The sequence below is a fragment of the Passer montanus genome, unplaced genomic scaffold (assembly GCF_014805655.1).
Source record: "Passer montanus isolate IOZ18808 unplaced genomic scaffold, ASM1480565v1 scaffold69, whole genome shotgun sequence".
Taxonomy (NCBI): Eukaryota; Metazoa; Chordata; class Aves; order Passeriformes; family Passeridae; genus Passer; species Passer montanus.
Window position 1 is genome coordinate 6,536,311 of NW_024372036.1, and position 17,579 is coordinate 6,553,889.

The following is a 17,579-nucleotide window of genomic DNA, read 5'->3' on the forward strand; positions in this document are numbered from 1 at the left end:
GCCAAACTGGACCACCACTTCTTTACCTGATCATTGGTCATTCTCTCTCCACCTCATATTTTCTGTGGTCTCCTGTCAAAACTGTGACTTTTTATACAGAACTGCTGAGGAATGTTCAACAGAGAGTCTTTAAGAGCCAACTGCATTTTTACTTCTTATTCAGGTTTGCAATGATTTGGTCAATCACATACCAAAGAACTAAAGAGATACAAATAATTTAGTTCCATTTTTTTTTTTTAGCAATTCACTATCTGCATGCAAACCAAGCACTTGATCCGTACCCAAGTGTCAGAAGACAAAAAATTGTCAATCCTCATACAGCAGAACTGCTGAGGAATGTTCAACAGAGAGTCTTTAAGAGACAACCGCATTTTTACTTCCTATTCAGTTTTACAAAGATTTGGTCAATCACATACCAAAGAAGTAAAGAGGTACAAATAATTTAGTTCCATTTTTTTTTTTAGCAATTCACTATCTACATGGAAACCAAGCACTTGATCCGTACCAAAGTGTCAGAGTAACTCAGAAGACAAAAAATTGTCAATCCTAAATCTCAAAAGGGTTAGAATATTGTGCACAAGGAAAAGCTTATTTTTTCATAACAGATTTCTTTTCAGTGGCTTCTTTTGACTGAAAAAAACAATAAATAATCCTGACCCATTGCATTACAGGAACTTAACATGCAGTTATTGGGAGCTGCCGTCTTTTTGACAACAATCACTGTGTCTTGTGCACTGCATCCAGGTGTCTAAGGATGAAACAGAGCCTCCACTGAACTCGTTCCACTCCAGCCTTCTCCCTCCCCACTGAAACTTTCAGGTCCTTTTGTGCTTATTAGAAGTATCTTTAGGCACAAAAACTGTTTTAAATAGTTCCAATTTAAAGTTGGGAAATGTCTATAGGCCCAAAACAATAAACAGAGCATTTTTTTTAATAGTTTGCTTAGAGATCAACGTGTTGAAAAACTTATCAATGTTCTTTGACATTAAAAAGACATTATTCCTACTGTTCAGTAGTGGTGATTGCAACAGTTTTTCCTAGAGTTTGTGTGAAACACAATCTAAAATTCTTATCAGGTGATAACTGATCTGCTAACAGTGGAAATTCTGAGAAGTGCTTGTTTTCTTATTTTTGAATACAAATTGCCTTTGATGACTTCCAGGGAGCTGAGAGAAAAGAAATCAACCCACAGTTACTCCACTCAATTAAACAAACAAGAAAGACAAATTTTAAAAAGAAGCAAAGAGTGCATGGACAGATACACTGCATATGAACATTTATTTGAGATTCCCTCTGTTATTTGTTGAGCTGAACTTCTGATTGACTGCAACAAATACATTCATATCTTAAGAAAAAAAAATTAATTGTCTCAAGGGCCAGGAAGAGCAAGAGGAGGTGGGTGAGTAATTTGAAAAAATCCATCATCATTGCAGTCCCTAAACAAGCCCAGCTGAGCTGCACTGCTTTCACTGCACTGAAAAGGGATAACAAGTGCAGCCTGTAGCTGCACTGACTTCCCACTACATTTATTTCCCAGGGCAGGAAGCAGCTGGATTATAAACAGCCAATTTCCTTGTGCCAGTCTAACATTTGCACTCCCCATAGTTTTAAAGGAATATATTTAAAGGAGTTAGATAGTTTTAATCACAAACATTAAACAAGAATTAATCTTTATCCATCTTCTCCTAGTAATATGAAAGGGATAATAAAACTCAGCAAAAGTCAATTTAATAGGCTTCTGAGAAATAGAATCCTATCATTCATTGAAGTTTCTAAACCTTTTATTACAATGGCTGTTTGATGAAAGATAGCTATTAAAAATAAATTTGATTCTGCCAAGTTTAACAGAATATGTAGTCATTTTTCTAAACTATAAATTTATATTAAGATCTCTCTACTGTCTGAGAAAATATGTTAAGCACGTTGGAGAAGAGCTCTGCTATAACCAGGATTCCAGGTAACACTGAATGTCTCAATCTGACCCATTCCAAAGGGGGCCTAAAGGGACAATGTAAAATACAGCAGGAAACAGAACAAAGCAAAAAAACAGCCAAAGAAACTGACTCCAGAATTCACAGCTCTTGGCACAGTTGCCAGAGGCACAGGGATCCCTGAAGAAGTCAGGTCCTTCCCTACGGATGCTGAAAGCAATGAAGCAAAGATTCTTTCACAAATGCAGCCTCAAGAGATTAAATATTCTCAAACCCCTATAACACTGTGAAGAGGAAGCAATGAGAAGCCTTAACAGATCCATTTCTTATTAAAAGTAAGCTTTACCCTAGAGAATATTTATCCCTCAAAAGTAAAATAGCTCTACTGGTGCAAGAGGCAAGACATTCTTTGCCCAAGCCATTCACTTAATTGAATGCCATAATTTCATTTAACTCTGTAAACATTATCTGCTTGCTTCATGCTAGGTAAGTTTTCCTTTAATACCAAACTGACTGGTTTGGGTTAGGGTTTTTTTCTATTTCAGTAGTGTCACATTCATATTTTCTGAAAAATCCCTTCACTCACTCAGGATTTTTCTCCTAAGAAGCTGAGAAGCCTCAGAGAAAAAAGACAAAAAAAGACAACAATTATTATCTCATTTGCTTCTTCTGTGTTTTGCTCTTTTGGAATGTGTTTGGAGATTGTTTCATTGGTTTCTGGTGTGAATTGTTTTGTCTCATTGCCCAGTGTGTACTAAGCTGTGTCAGGACTCTGGAAAGAGTCACTAGTTTTCATTATTATTCTCTTAGCATTCTGTAAGTATCTTTTTTGTATTCTATAGTGTAGTATAGTTTAGTATTCTTTAATATAGTATAGAATCATAAAATAATGAATTAGCCTTCTGAGAACATGGAGTCAAATTCATCATTCCTTCCTTCATTGGGGCACCCCGCAAATACAATACAGTAGGATTTTAGAAAACTTTATTTTGAATTTTTTTCTACCCTATCTCATCTCCTTTAAAGAAAACCCAAAACCAAACTGTTAAATGTAATAGCATACATAATTTCAGAGTTTGATTTTCAGATTTCTCCTGGATCTTCTTTCTCCCCATTTCAAAACCCTTTTTCCTCTGAAGATGTAGAGCAGTATAATCCAAGCCTACCTACATTTATTTTGCCATTCTAAATTACCAGAGTTCAATGGGTCATAAAAAACTGAATTAAAAATAAAGAAGGGCAACCCTCTCCCTCCCTCAGTCAATTATAATTAAAGAGTTTGGCAGGAAAAAAATTGAATTAATTTGCACAGACAAATAGAAACATCCTTGTTCTGAACCTGTGCAGCTGCTAACTTAGATAGTAGAGAATTTTTCTGTGCAGGACCTGGCATCAAGATACTTGAGCATGAGGAAGAAAGGCAATTTTCTTTCCAAATTGATTCTCAGTACCTTCTCCAAATTCAGCCAAGATTCCCTTCACAATCTGGCACAGTATGCAGGAAATAACAGTAAATATTTTTGGGAATTCACAAAAAGAAATGGGCTATTACCAACTTCCATTGAGGTCTCCTTGGATTGTAAAATATGAGTACCTGAAGTATTTTTTGTACTTACTTAATAAGCACAGGTTTTAACATTTTGTTTATGTAGCAGATCAAAGTGATAAAAACTGTGTTAAGAATACCCAAGTATGGAGACACATTGATGACAACACAAGGAGACAAGCAAAGAATGAATTTGCAAAAAAAAAGAGATCTGGCATAAGGAATGGCAGAACAGAGCCCAGTGAAAAGAAAGAAAGGAAGCATGGGAACTGAAATTATACTGGCTATCATAATGACGGCAAACTTCCATAGATGAAACTTTTTCTGGGTAACTCACTTACTTATCCTCTCAAATAGAAATGGTTACTAAGATTGAAAAAAAAAAATCAAAGCAAAACAGATCCCCTGTTGGTTTCTTGCTAGTCCTTAATAAACCAGATTCTCCCAGCATATGAAAATTAATCACCATGAGAAATGCTTTCACCACTGCAGGACTGTGGTTCTCAAAGAACACAGGACAGCAAAACAGGCACCTCTACCCTTAGAGTACTGGCTGTAGGAGCTACCCTCGATGGAAAATCCTCTGATTCAAAAAATAGCAATGTGTTAGACTGTGTTAAACACACCTCACAAATGACTGGGCTGCCAGACAGGAACTTTGCAACCTCCAGGCACAGATGGCCAATGTGCTTTAACAAGGGCTCTCTCCTTCAAATATTTATAAGCAGTTTTACAGAAGCCCAGACCATGAATCATATTACATATGTTATCCTGCAACCATTTTGTGCTTGTAAACAAATCCAAATGTATACTCAGCAGGCAAGTCACTTCCCATTCCAGTCCTCCAACTTCTGCTTTTCTAAGGTACTTGCCTGGAGCTACCACATGGTGGTATCCATGTTAAAAATTTCTCCTATATTATAATGAAGTTAATACCATAAATTGTTTCCATGGATCTCTTTGGACTGATAAGAAGATGTCATTTTAGTCAGATGAAAAGACAGAAATGCTAATTTTCTTTGTCAATACAGATCTGGGGCTGGTGCAATTCTTACAAATCCTCTGGCAACCTAAATGCTGAGGGAGGGGTTCAAACAACAACTCATTAAAGCTTTTTTCTTGGACAAAACTGCAATTTTCTCAGCACAGCAATTATTACTCTATCTCCTGTAAAAGCATGGTATTCATAGCTATGCTCCATAAAGAATGGAAAGGAACTTTGTATTTCAAAGCCTAAGAAAATAGTTAAGGTAAGAATTAATGATTTTACTCAAATAATCTTAACAACTGAAAAAAAACCTGATGGTAATTCAACTGACATCAAAAACATCATAAAGCAATGTTTAGAACACTGCAGGTTATTTGTACAAGTAACAGCTATATATAACAGCTATAACAGCTTCAAATCAACATTCAAAGAAAACATCCCGTCATGCAAGATGCACACTTAGAGTTCAGAACATAAATCATAATCTTTATTAAGGAGGTTGATTATTTGTACTATCAAAAATAGACCTCAGAAAAAGAACTTGATGACTTCTGTGTTTCTCTCTCATGTGGGTGAAATAATTGTCAATCAAACAAAAATACAAGAACAGCAACCTGCACTCCAGAAAACGAGTATGAGCAGCCATAGTAAAACCAACCCTTAACCATTTCATTATTAGACCATCCTCTTGCATTTATCATTGCTTTCACAATGAATAGAAAAGTCTTTTTAATTTACAAGGTCTTTTGAAAACTAATAGGAAGAGAAAAAAACAATTGTCAAGATAGATTCAGAAAGAGTGGAACAGGATAATTAGAATTCTTCAGTACAATGTACAAGTAAGCTTCTTCCCAGAGTGGAAAATGCCTTGAAAATAAATGAAAAGGGACTTGTTCTTCTGCAAAGTACCTCAATAAAGTGTATAACAGATTGTACCAAATGGAATTTTAAAGACAACAAATGTTCCCCTGAAGTGTGCTTATAAGCCATGATTACAGATCCTTGCCAAGTTGTACCGAGAAAGAAAAATTAAAAAGTCTCATAGGAAGCAGTTAGCTATCAAATTCCTTATAGTTTTTACATTCTGGAAATCTTTTATAGACCACATTCCACTGTTATCAGGAAAAGCATGGTCTAGTGACAATAAATGCCAAGCCCTTTGGTTCATACACAGGTGCTAGAAGTATGCATGAGCACCACATTGCATCATTAGTTATTCTAATTAGCATTTTATTTCAGATTAGCTTGATTTTGAGTATTTTATTAGGGGGCGTTTTTACCAAAATACTGATAAACCAAAGCCACCTGTGACTTCACTGAACTGTGCTGAACTGCTCCCTCCAGGGGTGCTGCAAGTTCCCAGACTCAGAAGATTTGGCAGAATGAATTCCAGCAATGCCATAAAAAGCAGAAAATTTTGGGAGGGTTAAGACATCATATTAAAAAAACAAAACAAAACAAAAACAAAAACAAAAAAACCATCAACAAAATAAACCCCAAACTAATCAAATGAAACAAAACAAAAACCCCCACAAAACCTCAGGAGTTTCAAGTTTCCATTTGAGATTGGGAAATGACAATAGTAGAAAAAAGCTTTCAGGGGCTTTATGAATCCAGTGATCTGATATACTTTATACTGATGCCTTTGACAGATGATTATTGGCACATCACACATTTCCAAGGCCACCACCTCAGGAAACCAAAAGAATTTATTTGAAATTTTAATTTTATTACTAAACAGAGCAGAATGCTCTGGAACAAACAGTTCTCCATCTGTTTTCTTTTTCATCTCACAAACAATTAAGGAGATAAAATTTTTAATTTTCCCACACTACCTTAAAGAAACACAATTTTTCAGTCCCTCCTTTCAGATGAGCCACTGTGCTCCCCCAGGTAATGGATGGCACACCAACAGGGGCATTGCACTTAGACTGGATTCAGATGAAAGAGAAAAGCCTTCAAAACCTGTGGCTAACTCTGCATAGATTTCCAAATAATGGAAATTAATTAAATTTCCATTAATTTTCATTAATTTTCAAATAATTATTTTAAACAGTAGAAGCTTCAGCAGGTGCTGAACATACACCTTTGCAATGTTTAAAATGTCTTTGCACAATGCCTAAAATATTTTTAGAAAATCAAAGGGAAGAACAATGCAGCCTGGCCTTGGGACTCATGGACAGAAACCAGCAAAGGCTGGAAATTTTCCCTCTGTCATTTATTATATTCAGCAGCCTCACCAGCACCAATGCTCCATCCATCCACACTAAGCCTCTTTCTCAGAACCAACACTGTATGAAACTTCAAAAGGGCTGTGGGGGCAAGTGAAATGAAGCAGCCAAACCATACTTGAAAAGCATAGGGACTTTTCCTGAACTGATGCTTAGCTGAACTAACTCAAAGTGAGCTTTTTAAAACTGCTGACTCAGCCTGCCTCCTCACATTGCTCTCGGAAATTTGGTTTTTACTTTTCTGAATAGAAAAAGAACACATGGGTTATATTAATACCCTGAGACTCTACTTCTCCCAACAGTGTCTTTTGAGATAAACCCCTGAGATTTTAAATTTTATTTATTAGTAAATCTAAGTAATTTGAAAAATGAAGTGTCCCTCCTCCTTATTCTGTTGTGGTAAGCACCACGACAGAAAGAAGGACACCATCATGCATTTGTCCCATGCTGTAGTAATCCTGAACAGAGGCAGATGCCAACTTTCCCTCTGACATCTTCCAAACTTCTGTCCCTCAGTCTGCTCTGAAGACAGGCTCTGTGTGCAGCTCCTCTCTGAGGAAAAGAATTCAAGAGCCTTACTAAAACTTCCCATTTACAGGGGGAAATTCAGCCAAACCAGACTAAATTTACACAAATCTGAAATTTAAAAAACACTGTTGTGTATTTTTGCACTTATCTTTCTTATACTTTTGTCTTGAAGCAATGGGCATGATTTTTGTTTACTGAGAACCATACTAGCAAGTAATTTTCTTTTTAACAGATTTTACTTGAACTTACAATTAAATGTCATCTTGTAGCACTTATCCTTGTATGAGGCACATAGAAAACCTTCACTAGGTACCACAAAAACATCTACCAAGCACATATGCAAAAGCAATAACAAAAAGGGTTACCTGATTCTTTTATCTTCAACTTTTTTCAAGTACTCATCTCTCTTCAATACTCCCAATATTGTTTCCCTTTCGTGTTCCAACAGAAATGACAAATTGATGATCTCCAAGTGCTTTGTCATGGTCCTTCCACAGCCACTTTAGCAATGACCACTTTGCCCAATCAATACTGCAATGATTTATTTGCACAAGTCCAAAGGCACCTTTGTGGCAGAGTTACAAGATCCACGCAGTCAAGAGGTATTTTGAAAAATGCTTCTTTAAATTAACTGGGTGTCAAGATTGTATTGCTTTTCCTTCCAGCTACACAAGAAATAAAGGTTCCTCCTTTGTTTCTTGCTTGGGAAAGGCAGTCATGTTCCTGTTTATTGAAGGCCCTTGGGTCCTGGCTGATGCTCACTCCAAGCCTTCAGATTTCATCCACTGCAGCTGCAGAATCAGCTTCCTGAATAATTGTAGTTTGGAGCCACAAAATCACTGGGTATGTTTATATCAAACTACCTGAAAGTCAAAACAAATTGTGTGGGTGATTTTGAAATTACCATCAGTCTGATTTGACAAAAATTAAATCTATCAATGGTTTGGAAGCCACTGAAGAATGACCTACAGACTTATGAGGTTGTCTCAGGGGCTACTTAAACACAACTGGCATAAAAGTTAGGGGGGTTTTCCTAAGAAAAGAGTAAAAAATATCATTGTTTCTGCAATACAGATCCAACTATGAGGTCACTTTCATTCAGGAAGAAAAGAGGACAGGAAGGTGATACACAAACTGAAGCACACAAGTCATTGCAAAGCAGAAATACAAATCAGAAGTGCCAGTTTTGACCTTATTACTGAAAATTGAGAAACAAGCAAAACATAAATACTTTTGGTTAGATTGCTGTCTTAGATATACAACAACTAGAGTAATAAAAACACATATGGAAAAATATTCTTTGATTCTCTGCATCTATTTTAATAGGAAAAAACAACACACATACACACACCAAAACCCCCAATACTGGACCATTAAATTTGTTCTTCAATTCTTGAAAAGGTGTTTCTATTCATACCATAAGATCAAGTTACTTGTAAGTAAAAGGAAGAAATCCAACATGTGAACTCTTCTTTGTTATTATCAAGAAGGTCAGGTTCTTCCTAGAACTGCTTACAAAAATGCCTAGTGAAAGCACTTTTAACCCAGCCAGATCATAACACCAGCAGACTGGGGAGCATGGGGCATCAACACAAATCTCACAGAGTCATTGTTTGTCTGGTCAAAGAGCTCTGAAATTCTGTTTGCTGATTTTCCTTGCAGGGGCAGCATGGGTGACATGGAGTATTATTTTCCCAGGCATTCCTTATTTTTAACTGGGAAAAAAGGACCAGGTTTTATTGGAAATAGAAAGCCAAGAGGTAAAGGGGAAAGACTGAGTGAAACAATCAGAAATTCAGGACAACAAAAGTCTTGAAAACTATCTCTCATTAACTATCTCTCATTAACCCATTATTGGGTTGATGATGTGCTACAGGTAAGCAGGGGTCTTGCAGAATTCCAGTGTAGTGGGATGGCAAGCAGGCTGCCAAGAACACTGTACTTTGTGAGATATTCTGGCACTGGGAATTTAGGGAAGATAAAAACTGCTTGATAAGGTTAACTTGACATCTGGTAATTTCTTCTCAGCTTTTCTTTTAACTCTAAAGAGATTAGTACTCCTATCAGACCAGACAAAAGCCTCAAATATTCCCTTTGCTAAGTGTGTTGCTGATCCTTGAATGTCCTGAGAGATTTTTTTCTCTCAGTGCAGTGAGGCACACATAACATCCAAAATTTCTAAAGCCATTATTGGAAATCCAGTTGTTTCATTTGTCACCTGGAGGGTCAAATACACGGAGCCCAGGGCAGAACTAAGCACTGGTAAGAGTGATGAGACCACAAACTGTCAGAAAAGTCAGACAAAATTTCAGAGAGTGCTACACACTCCTGGCCAGATGTAAATCAGCTGAAAGATCATTCAATTTAGTTTATTACAGGGAAGAAATCCTAAAACACAGTGGTCTATTCAACAAAATTCTGGTATCTCACCCTGGCAACAGAATTATGGTGAACTCTGTGAATCTGGACTAGAAATCATTACAGTCTTATTTCAAAGACAACAGAAACTACATCAGAGTTTGCAATGGAAAGAATAATGCAGAGCATTATGAAATTTATCAGATGGAGAGATAGACATAAATTACATTCATGTTACCCACATTAACAGGAATATGTTTACGGTAGATTCTATTCTTATAGAATGGCTATAATCTACTGAAGTTGAATTCTATTCACAATGGTTTGTGTGGCTTTCTTTCTGTTTTTTACTGAACATTCCTTGCAATTTATCCTTCAGCCACATCTATGACAAAACCTTGCAGATTTTAACTGTCCTTATCACCTAACAGAGGGATTTGGCAGCTATCAGGAAATACAATTTTACCTGCTTATGTGTTCAACCAGTTTTATGTAGATTAAAATACATTGTCAATTAGCAACAGAATCCTCCTACAGAACCAGGATGGCTGCCTGTTTAATGGTCTCATACTCAGTATTAGCAAGACGTGAAACCCCACCAATGAGAGTGTTAAGAAGCAGCATCCTACAATTATCTTATTGCTTTGGTGGGGGAACAGCTCCAGCATACTGAGCACATCAGCAATGCAGGTTTTGTGTTCAGGCTGCAGTAACAGACCTGGTGCTGGAGCATCCCAGTTTTCCTGCCTGCCCCCTATCCAACACATGTGCACCTACCAGATGATTGACAGTAAGATTCAGACTCACCTCACCTTCCACATTTTCTTCTGCACTATGAAATTGCCACTCAAAAATATGATTTCCTAACCAGATACACCCTTCCTGATGAAACTTCAGCAAATACCTCAAGACAAACCCCTCTTTGTTCAGACAGGATTCCTTCTAAACATCTTACACTCATGATCTCTGCCTAGGTAATATTCTGTACCCCAGGCTAGCTGAAATAGTGGCAGCAGTTGACTTTGCATAAAACAGGTTCTCCTAATTCTTTTATAATTCTTAGACGTTATTACCCATGCCTAACTTTTAAGACTGGCTAAGTTTTAGGACAGAAGATACTGCAGATACCTTTACCCCTAAGGAAGCAGATTTAGTGAAAAATCCTTGGTCCTGCATTTTCCATCACTCCTGCCTAATTAGACAAACTCTGGGTTGGAGTTCTAAAGACTGCTGCTTGTTCTGACTTGTACTGGTACAAGATGTGCCAAAACCACCCCCACCACACAGGAGACCACCTGGTCTGGCCCCCTGCCCTCTGTGGTGAGTGCTGGGCACCTCTGTGGCACACGTAGTGTTTAAACAGGAGAGCAATGACATCACAACCTGCAGGAACATTTGCTCTATTGGAAAGAATACTACTGAATAAAGAGATACTGGTTTTAATAATCTACCACTTAAGACTTCCCTGCTTTACACAACACATTATTAGAGACCAGGCCTGTATTTCAAATTAAGACTTAATAGGAAAATTTGCTCTTCTTCTTTCCTGTGCTACTTTTGCTCTCCTTCTAAATGGCCTAGAATAAATTAGCTGACAAAAGCTGAATCATGAATCAACCTAGGGCTCAAAAACAAAACCAGCCAGCCAGCCTTTAAGAGGTGACAGTGCTCCTTTTAACAGACTTGTGATGTTTTATTAAGCATCCCTGGGGCTGATGAGGAAATGAAGTTGTTTTCATCCTAGAGTGAAGATTTCCCAAACAGAGCATTTGAGGAGCACTAAAATGTGAATTAAGACACTGGTAAAAATGCAAGCCTCCCCTTAAAGGATGGGCTTTGTTCTAATCCACATTCAATATGTAGAGAGAACATTAATTTCTTAAGTCAGAGTAAAGCAAAGATCTGATATCAGAAGTGCAGAGGAAGGAGACACTTCTTTCATTCCTGCTCCACTGTGACATAATTCCATGGCTGTAGGGAAGGGAGCTTCTCAAGCAGGTGGTTGTTATCCCTTGCCTCATGGGGAGGGTAGAAGAGATGCCCAGTGAGACTTTCCCCAATGCTTTTGCCACTTCTCTTACCCACATAGAAATGTTTCTCTAGAATGGAGTTTTACTCTTTGAAGCTATTGTTGAGGGAAGATACATTAGAAATAACGTGCACTAATTAGCATAAGACAGCAAAATTAGACAAAAAATTGATAAAAAGGTACAGTTATCCTGCATATAGCTGCATCCACTGCACACAGGTGCTATACCTATCCAGAGAGCATTTGCTCACCCTCCCAAGACAAAAGAATTAAGGACTGCCTAAAAAATAAACAACAACACAAAAAAGGCAGAAAAAATGCTTTACAGTGTGGAAGAACACACCACTTATTTTTGCTAACTCTAGCCACACAATTGCTTGTGACAATTGCAACACCCCCAAAACTGAACTTCCCTGAGGGACATCAGTTCAGAGCCACAGGAATTATGGTGAATAATAAAATATGGTGAATCCACTTCAATCAGGTTTGCAGTTACCACAGGCACAGTGACCATGAATGTTCCTGCTACAGGCATCCCCCCAAGCCCAGCAAGACAGCTGTCATCTGCACTCCAAAACACCTCTGCTCCACCTCTCCCCCATCTTCCTGGGAAGGAGGAGATGCATCCTGCTCTCTAAGGACAGAGCTGAAAGGATTCAAGATGAAGGGAGAGGAATTATCCTCTTTTCTTCAATGGCTCCGTCATCAAATTGCCTGGTGCAAGAAATTGCTCCCACTGCTGAACCATTATGTTCACTTTAGCTGGAAGCCAGGACCTGGAGCAATTTAGTGACTCAGCAACAGAGGCAACATTTTCCACATGCCCTGACTGCAGTGGGGCAGGAACTACAGCACTGCCTCACATTGCTTGAGTGACAGACCCTCCACCTACTGCTGGCAGGAAATTCTTTGCCAGCAGAGAAATATTGTTTGTACTGCATGTATTTACTAGCATGGGTGTATTTAGGATAGGCACAAACTGTATCTTCGTACTGGTGAGGAAATTCCTAACAAGAGTAGCTGAATGCAACATGATGTGGTGGCTGTAATTGACTTTTGCCACTTAGGAAGCTGAGATGGATCATCTCCTGACAAGGCACAAATCACTGCTTGAACCAAAGCTGCAGGAGGTACCACAGCCTGGCTGGAAACTCCACAGGAACAGGATTAATGGCATTACTGACTCTTCCCTATGCTTCAGGAAGCCACAGGTTCCACCTCCCAGCTCAGTGCTGGCACTGTAGATCACAGCATAGTGAATCTAAATCCAGTGCACACAGCTTCAGCACTCAAATGAAAAGAGGCACACATCATACATGTGCTGCTTAAAACACACAAATCCTATGTACGCTGAGTTCATTCACATGGGGGTCTGAAGTAAAATTCAAAACTAAGGTGGCATCAGTAGGCAGCCACCAAAGCATGGTCCACATCCACAGCTATTTTTCTCTTTTCTGGGGCCCAAAGCATATGTAAGCCAATGATGGAGGAAGGAGGGGAAGGGCTGCCAACATTAATTCTAATAAAATGGCAGGAAGACATAAAAATGAACAAATGTAAATCTTACCATGCTTAAACTGTAGTGTCCAGCTTGGTTTCTCCTGCTCTTACTTAAGCATGCTGCTTGCAGAATGCCATGAACAGGAGCAAGAAAAACCAGCTTCACTTCCCAGCAATGTATTTGCAGAGGGCACACGCCCAGTGAGCAAACCAAGTGCCAACAGGTACTGAAGGACCAGGAAATGCTTAGTGCACAAAATCAACACATTTGTAAGGTGAGATAGAGCCAGTCAAGACACCAAAGTCAAATGGCAAGAAAGGAAAACCCAGCCACACTTGTTGAACATGATCTTTGTTAGTTGTACATGGATTAGACTGAGTGAGAGCTCTGGTCAGTATTACAATGTAAATAGTCAGCAGATTCTTTGGTTAAGAGCAATCTTCAAGGACCTTTAGAGGTAAGAGCTGGAAGACTTATGAACTGGGAATCATGTATTGCAATAAAGAAAGGATCATGTCTGAGTGACAGCAACACTGTTTGAAGAGTCATTGAAAGCACAGGTTTGTATCAGTGCACGGGAATGAACACAGGCTGAGAGAAGCTGAAAATATGATTCCTTATGTCTACTGTGCAGTATGAGAGTGTTTGACTTCAGAGTAATTAGAAAAACTCAGATTTGTTAATCAAACAAACGCAATGGATTCAGAAGCAGTCCATTTTTTAGGCTGGGCACAATTCCAGCTGTCTGGAAAAGTCTTGGCAGAGCTGTTGTGTCCCTCCCTACAGGACTGCAGATCTCTGCCAGCACAGGCAATGCCTGCGAGCTATATCTAATTTCTACAATTACTGTAATAATATTTCAAAACCAAAATCATGAGTGTTTAAAGACTAAAGCAATAATGTTAAAGCTCATTAAGTCTATGGAGCAGACCTTGCTGTGTAAGAAAGCAGTAAATTAACCTGCCTGACTGTACAAATAAAAGAGCTAGGACTAAGCTCAGCACTGACAACCTGACCATTCATTAAACATTGCTCCTTCTACAGGTCTCCCTCTGATTGTTTTTCAGCCCTGATAAAAAACATAAATTAACACACCAAAAAAAGCATTTTTCAAATAATAAATTATATTTTCTGTTTCCCTGCTGTAGAAATTTAGGCTCATGCAACTGCACAGCCAGGTTACAACCCCCAGGACCAGGGAGCAGCACTGCCCAGAGAAAGCTCACTGGAGACACTGCTACCTGCCACCCCAACAAGCTTGGCTGATTTTTCAAACTGGGTAAAACACAGCAGCCATTCAGGCAGGGGATCAAGGGCAGAGCAAGCCACAGGAAGAGAGAGCACCAGGAACTTCATTTGTGAACATAAGCTCATGCTCCCTAGAGATCCTACAAAACAATGAAAGAATTTAACTCCTTCAGAGATGCTTTGGAATAAACAAACATCTAAGAATCTTTTCTATATTAAGAGAAGATTCAGGGGAATCTGTAATGTTTAAAATAATTTATTTACAACCAGTAGGCAAGGAGTGGGAAGAATGACACAATAGGGCGGCAACCTTTTTCTTTTGTTTTACTCATCATTGGGTAAATATAGTTTACCTTCCTGGCTGAGTATTCAGCCAGAAAAGAAGACACTTCCCAGGGCAAGAAGGGAAAGAAAATTCAGTGTGTCAGTTTGCCAAATCAAAGAAACCAAACAGATCTGAATCAAAGAATGGACGAAGGAAAAATGCTTCTGCTGTTGTTAAGCAAATAGCATCTGTGCAATGTGAGATCAGCCATGAAAATATGAGTTAGGGCTTGAGTCATCTCAGTCTTATTACTTAGTCACAGTGTGTGAGAAGGCAGCAATTCATTCAGCACTGAACTTTACCTTAATACATGTCAGTTAATCCCTGCATCCTTATACTTTCTGTGATGAAATGGAAAGAGAAGAAGTAAACTGAAGACTAGAACAGGATGGATTTATACACAGTTGTAAAACAAGTTCTAATCTTGACCTTACACATTTTGCTTAATACATAAATTATTAATTTAACCAAGACTTTCCATTATGAAATTTAACTAAGACAAGAAAATTTATCAATTGTTTAAATCTAAAAATCTGTAGTGCCCTTTCCCCACATTAAAATAGACATGGTGTTTTGGGAGCAGGAAAAAACTTGTTTGCATTGAATTCTTGTAGAAATTGAAAGAAAGTACAATGCCAGGAAGATTCCCAATTCTTTTTTCTAACTACCAGTGTTTCTTTACAATATCAACACAGTTCAGGAGAAGTTAAATTGATACTATTGTGCTATGACATGATTGTGTTTGACACTGGGATCACAGGAATGGAGCAGCTCACACAGGACACCCAAAAACCCCTCTCATGTCCATTACAGATCTGGTCACAAACTTTATTCATCATCCTTACATTCCCTGTCTCCACTGGGACACCATCAGGTGTTGTGAGATCCCTGGGGCACTGGTCTGTACTGCAGCCCTGTTACAGGAAGATTCATCTGACATGAATTAGAAAATGCTTGGTAGAACAAGTAAACTGTTTTCATTTCTTAACAAGACTCCCTCATAAAAATATTTGCTTATTTTAACTGCAACAAGTGACTGAAATATCAACAGGTTTATTTGATTTTTCCCCCCCATCAGAATTTTCTCACAAAAAAACAGCAGCAATGTTGCACAGAAATGGATGATGGTTCTTCAAATACACAATAGAAATCTGTTTGTATCTTCAAATTCAAATGCTTTCATTAAATTGCTGAACTAAGAGTACTCCAAAGGAAGTGCCTTCCCTTCAGCAAACATTTCATTTTGCAGAAAAACTCATGATTCATTTGACGTTTAGTCTACTTGAAAAAAAATCTGTTACTGATTTTGCTTTCTTAATGAGCAAACCAAAATTCTCTCTGAGCTCTGCAAGAGGACTGCAGGAAGATTGCTGAGGAACTGCTGCAGAGTCAGAGAAGAGGAAAGTAGAATCTACAAGAGGAGCCTTTTGGAAAGGCATCCACCAAACCTTTCCAAACCCGTCTGGGCTTGGGGAGAAGGTAACACAGACCTGGTGTGTGAGTGCTTGGAATGAGGAAAGGTGCATGTGCAGTGTGTCTGTAGGAGATGAAACACTCAGTTCTCCATTATTTCAGCCTGTTTGACGCCAAGTGCTCATTTGCCTTTCTGCCACAACCGTGTGGTGTAGTAACACTCATTTTACACTGTTCTTGGCAGTGACTTTCTATTTGGTTTAACAGAGCAACAGGACTTGTATTTTAATGAAAAGAACTCAGTTTGATCTCCACACTTACCAAAGGTATCTCATTATATGACTTCTCTCTGTAGAGGTGTGAAAAGTCCTTAGGAGATTCACCTGTGCAGGGTAGGGGTGGAGATCAAAATGGTTTGTGGATTTTGGACTAGGCAATCTTTAAAAGTCCCTTCTAATTCAAACCATTACTCTAGTCTATGATTTCTCTAATTTCTTCTGACCTAATCATTCCAGTCTCTCTCTATAAGAAACAGAGAGAACTAGACATTTCCAGGGCATGGCTCACCTCATCTTCACAGGAACATTTTACAAAGGTCAGAGGAGCCCTTGTCTGGTAGCACCCATTTCTCTCCACTGACTGTGACTGGGATGAAGCACAACTGCCCCAAACACAGGCATGCAAAACATGTGAGCAAACGTGTCCTACTTCTCACTTTCCGCATAAAAAGGGCTGTTCACAAGGACACTTGTCCAGACACCTACCAGAGAGTATAAACTGCTTAATCAGAGAATGGGATGAGCTTGGATCCTTGTTTTGTTTTCCATTTAATACAATGCTGCAATGTTTTTCTCTACAAGAAGCAAATAAAGCATCAGTGTGTTCCTCCAGAGTATCTGCCTCAAAATGAACATGGTTAGAGGGTCTGCATATATAAGAATATAATTTTCCAAAATTCTTGTGGCAGGTAGGAAAAAGCCCCACAAAAACCAGGTTAGAAAATGTATTCTCACAGGTGACACTGCTGTGTGACTGAAGTCTGGGTTGTGCATCAGCTGTCAGAGTCCTGAGGATCCCTTCCAGCCAGACATATGTGGAGTTTCCTTCTGCTTCCCAAGGTGAGATTTACAACAAAATGTCTAAATGTCTATCCTGATCAGCCCAAAGGCAGGAGATGGTTTGTGGGGAGCAGCCATGTGTGGTTTATGGCTGAGGAGCAGAGTTGGATCAGTGAGAAAGGAGCTGGGCTCTGCTGCTGGATCTCCTCAGGACCCCAAGGAACCCATGGAGCCCTTTCAGCAACAGCCTGTGTAGACTGTCTGCCAGCAGCAGGCACAGAGCAGCATCCTTTTTCACTCACTGTATGACAAAGAGAAGCGGCAGATTCCTCTGAAAACACTGTTATTCGCCAGAGGAACATCTGGGATGGCTTTCCTTGCCATTTTAAAGCTCTGCCCGTGCAGTGCGGCCCATCCAGTGCC

At 38.8% G+C, this 17,579-nt stretch overlaps 1 protein-coding gene across 3 annotated transcripts in view; it reads right to left on the bottom strand.

Annotated features, from left to right (window-relative positions):
* SYTL5 (synaptotagmin like 5) overlaps positions 1-17,579 on the bottom strand; it is an 84,125-nt gene that overhangs the window by 50,031 nt on the left and 16,515 nt on the right. For all 3 annotated transcript variants that reach the window (XM_039729498.1, XM_039729497.1, XM_039729496.1), the window contains exon 2: positions 7,590-8,087. In XM_039729498.1, coding sequence (XP_039585432.1) covers positions 7,590-7,708 — 119 coding nt within the window. In that variant the 5' untranslated portion in view covers positions 7,709-8,087. The remainder of the gene's footprint in view (positions 1-7,589; positions 8,088-17,579) is intronic.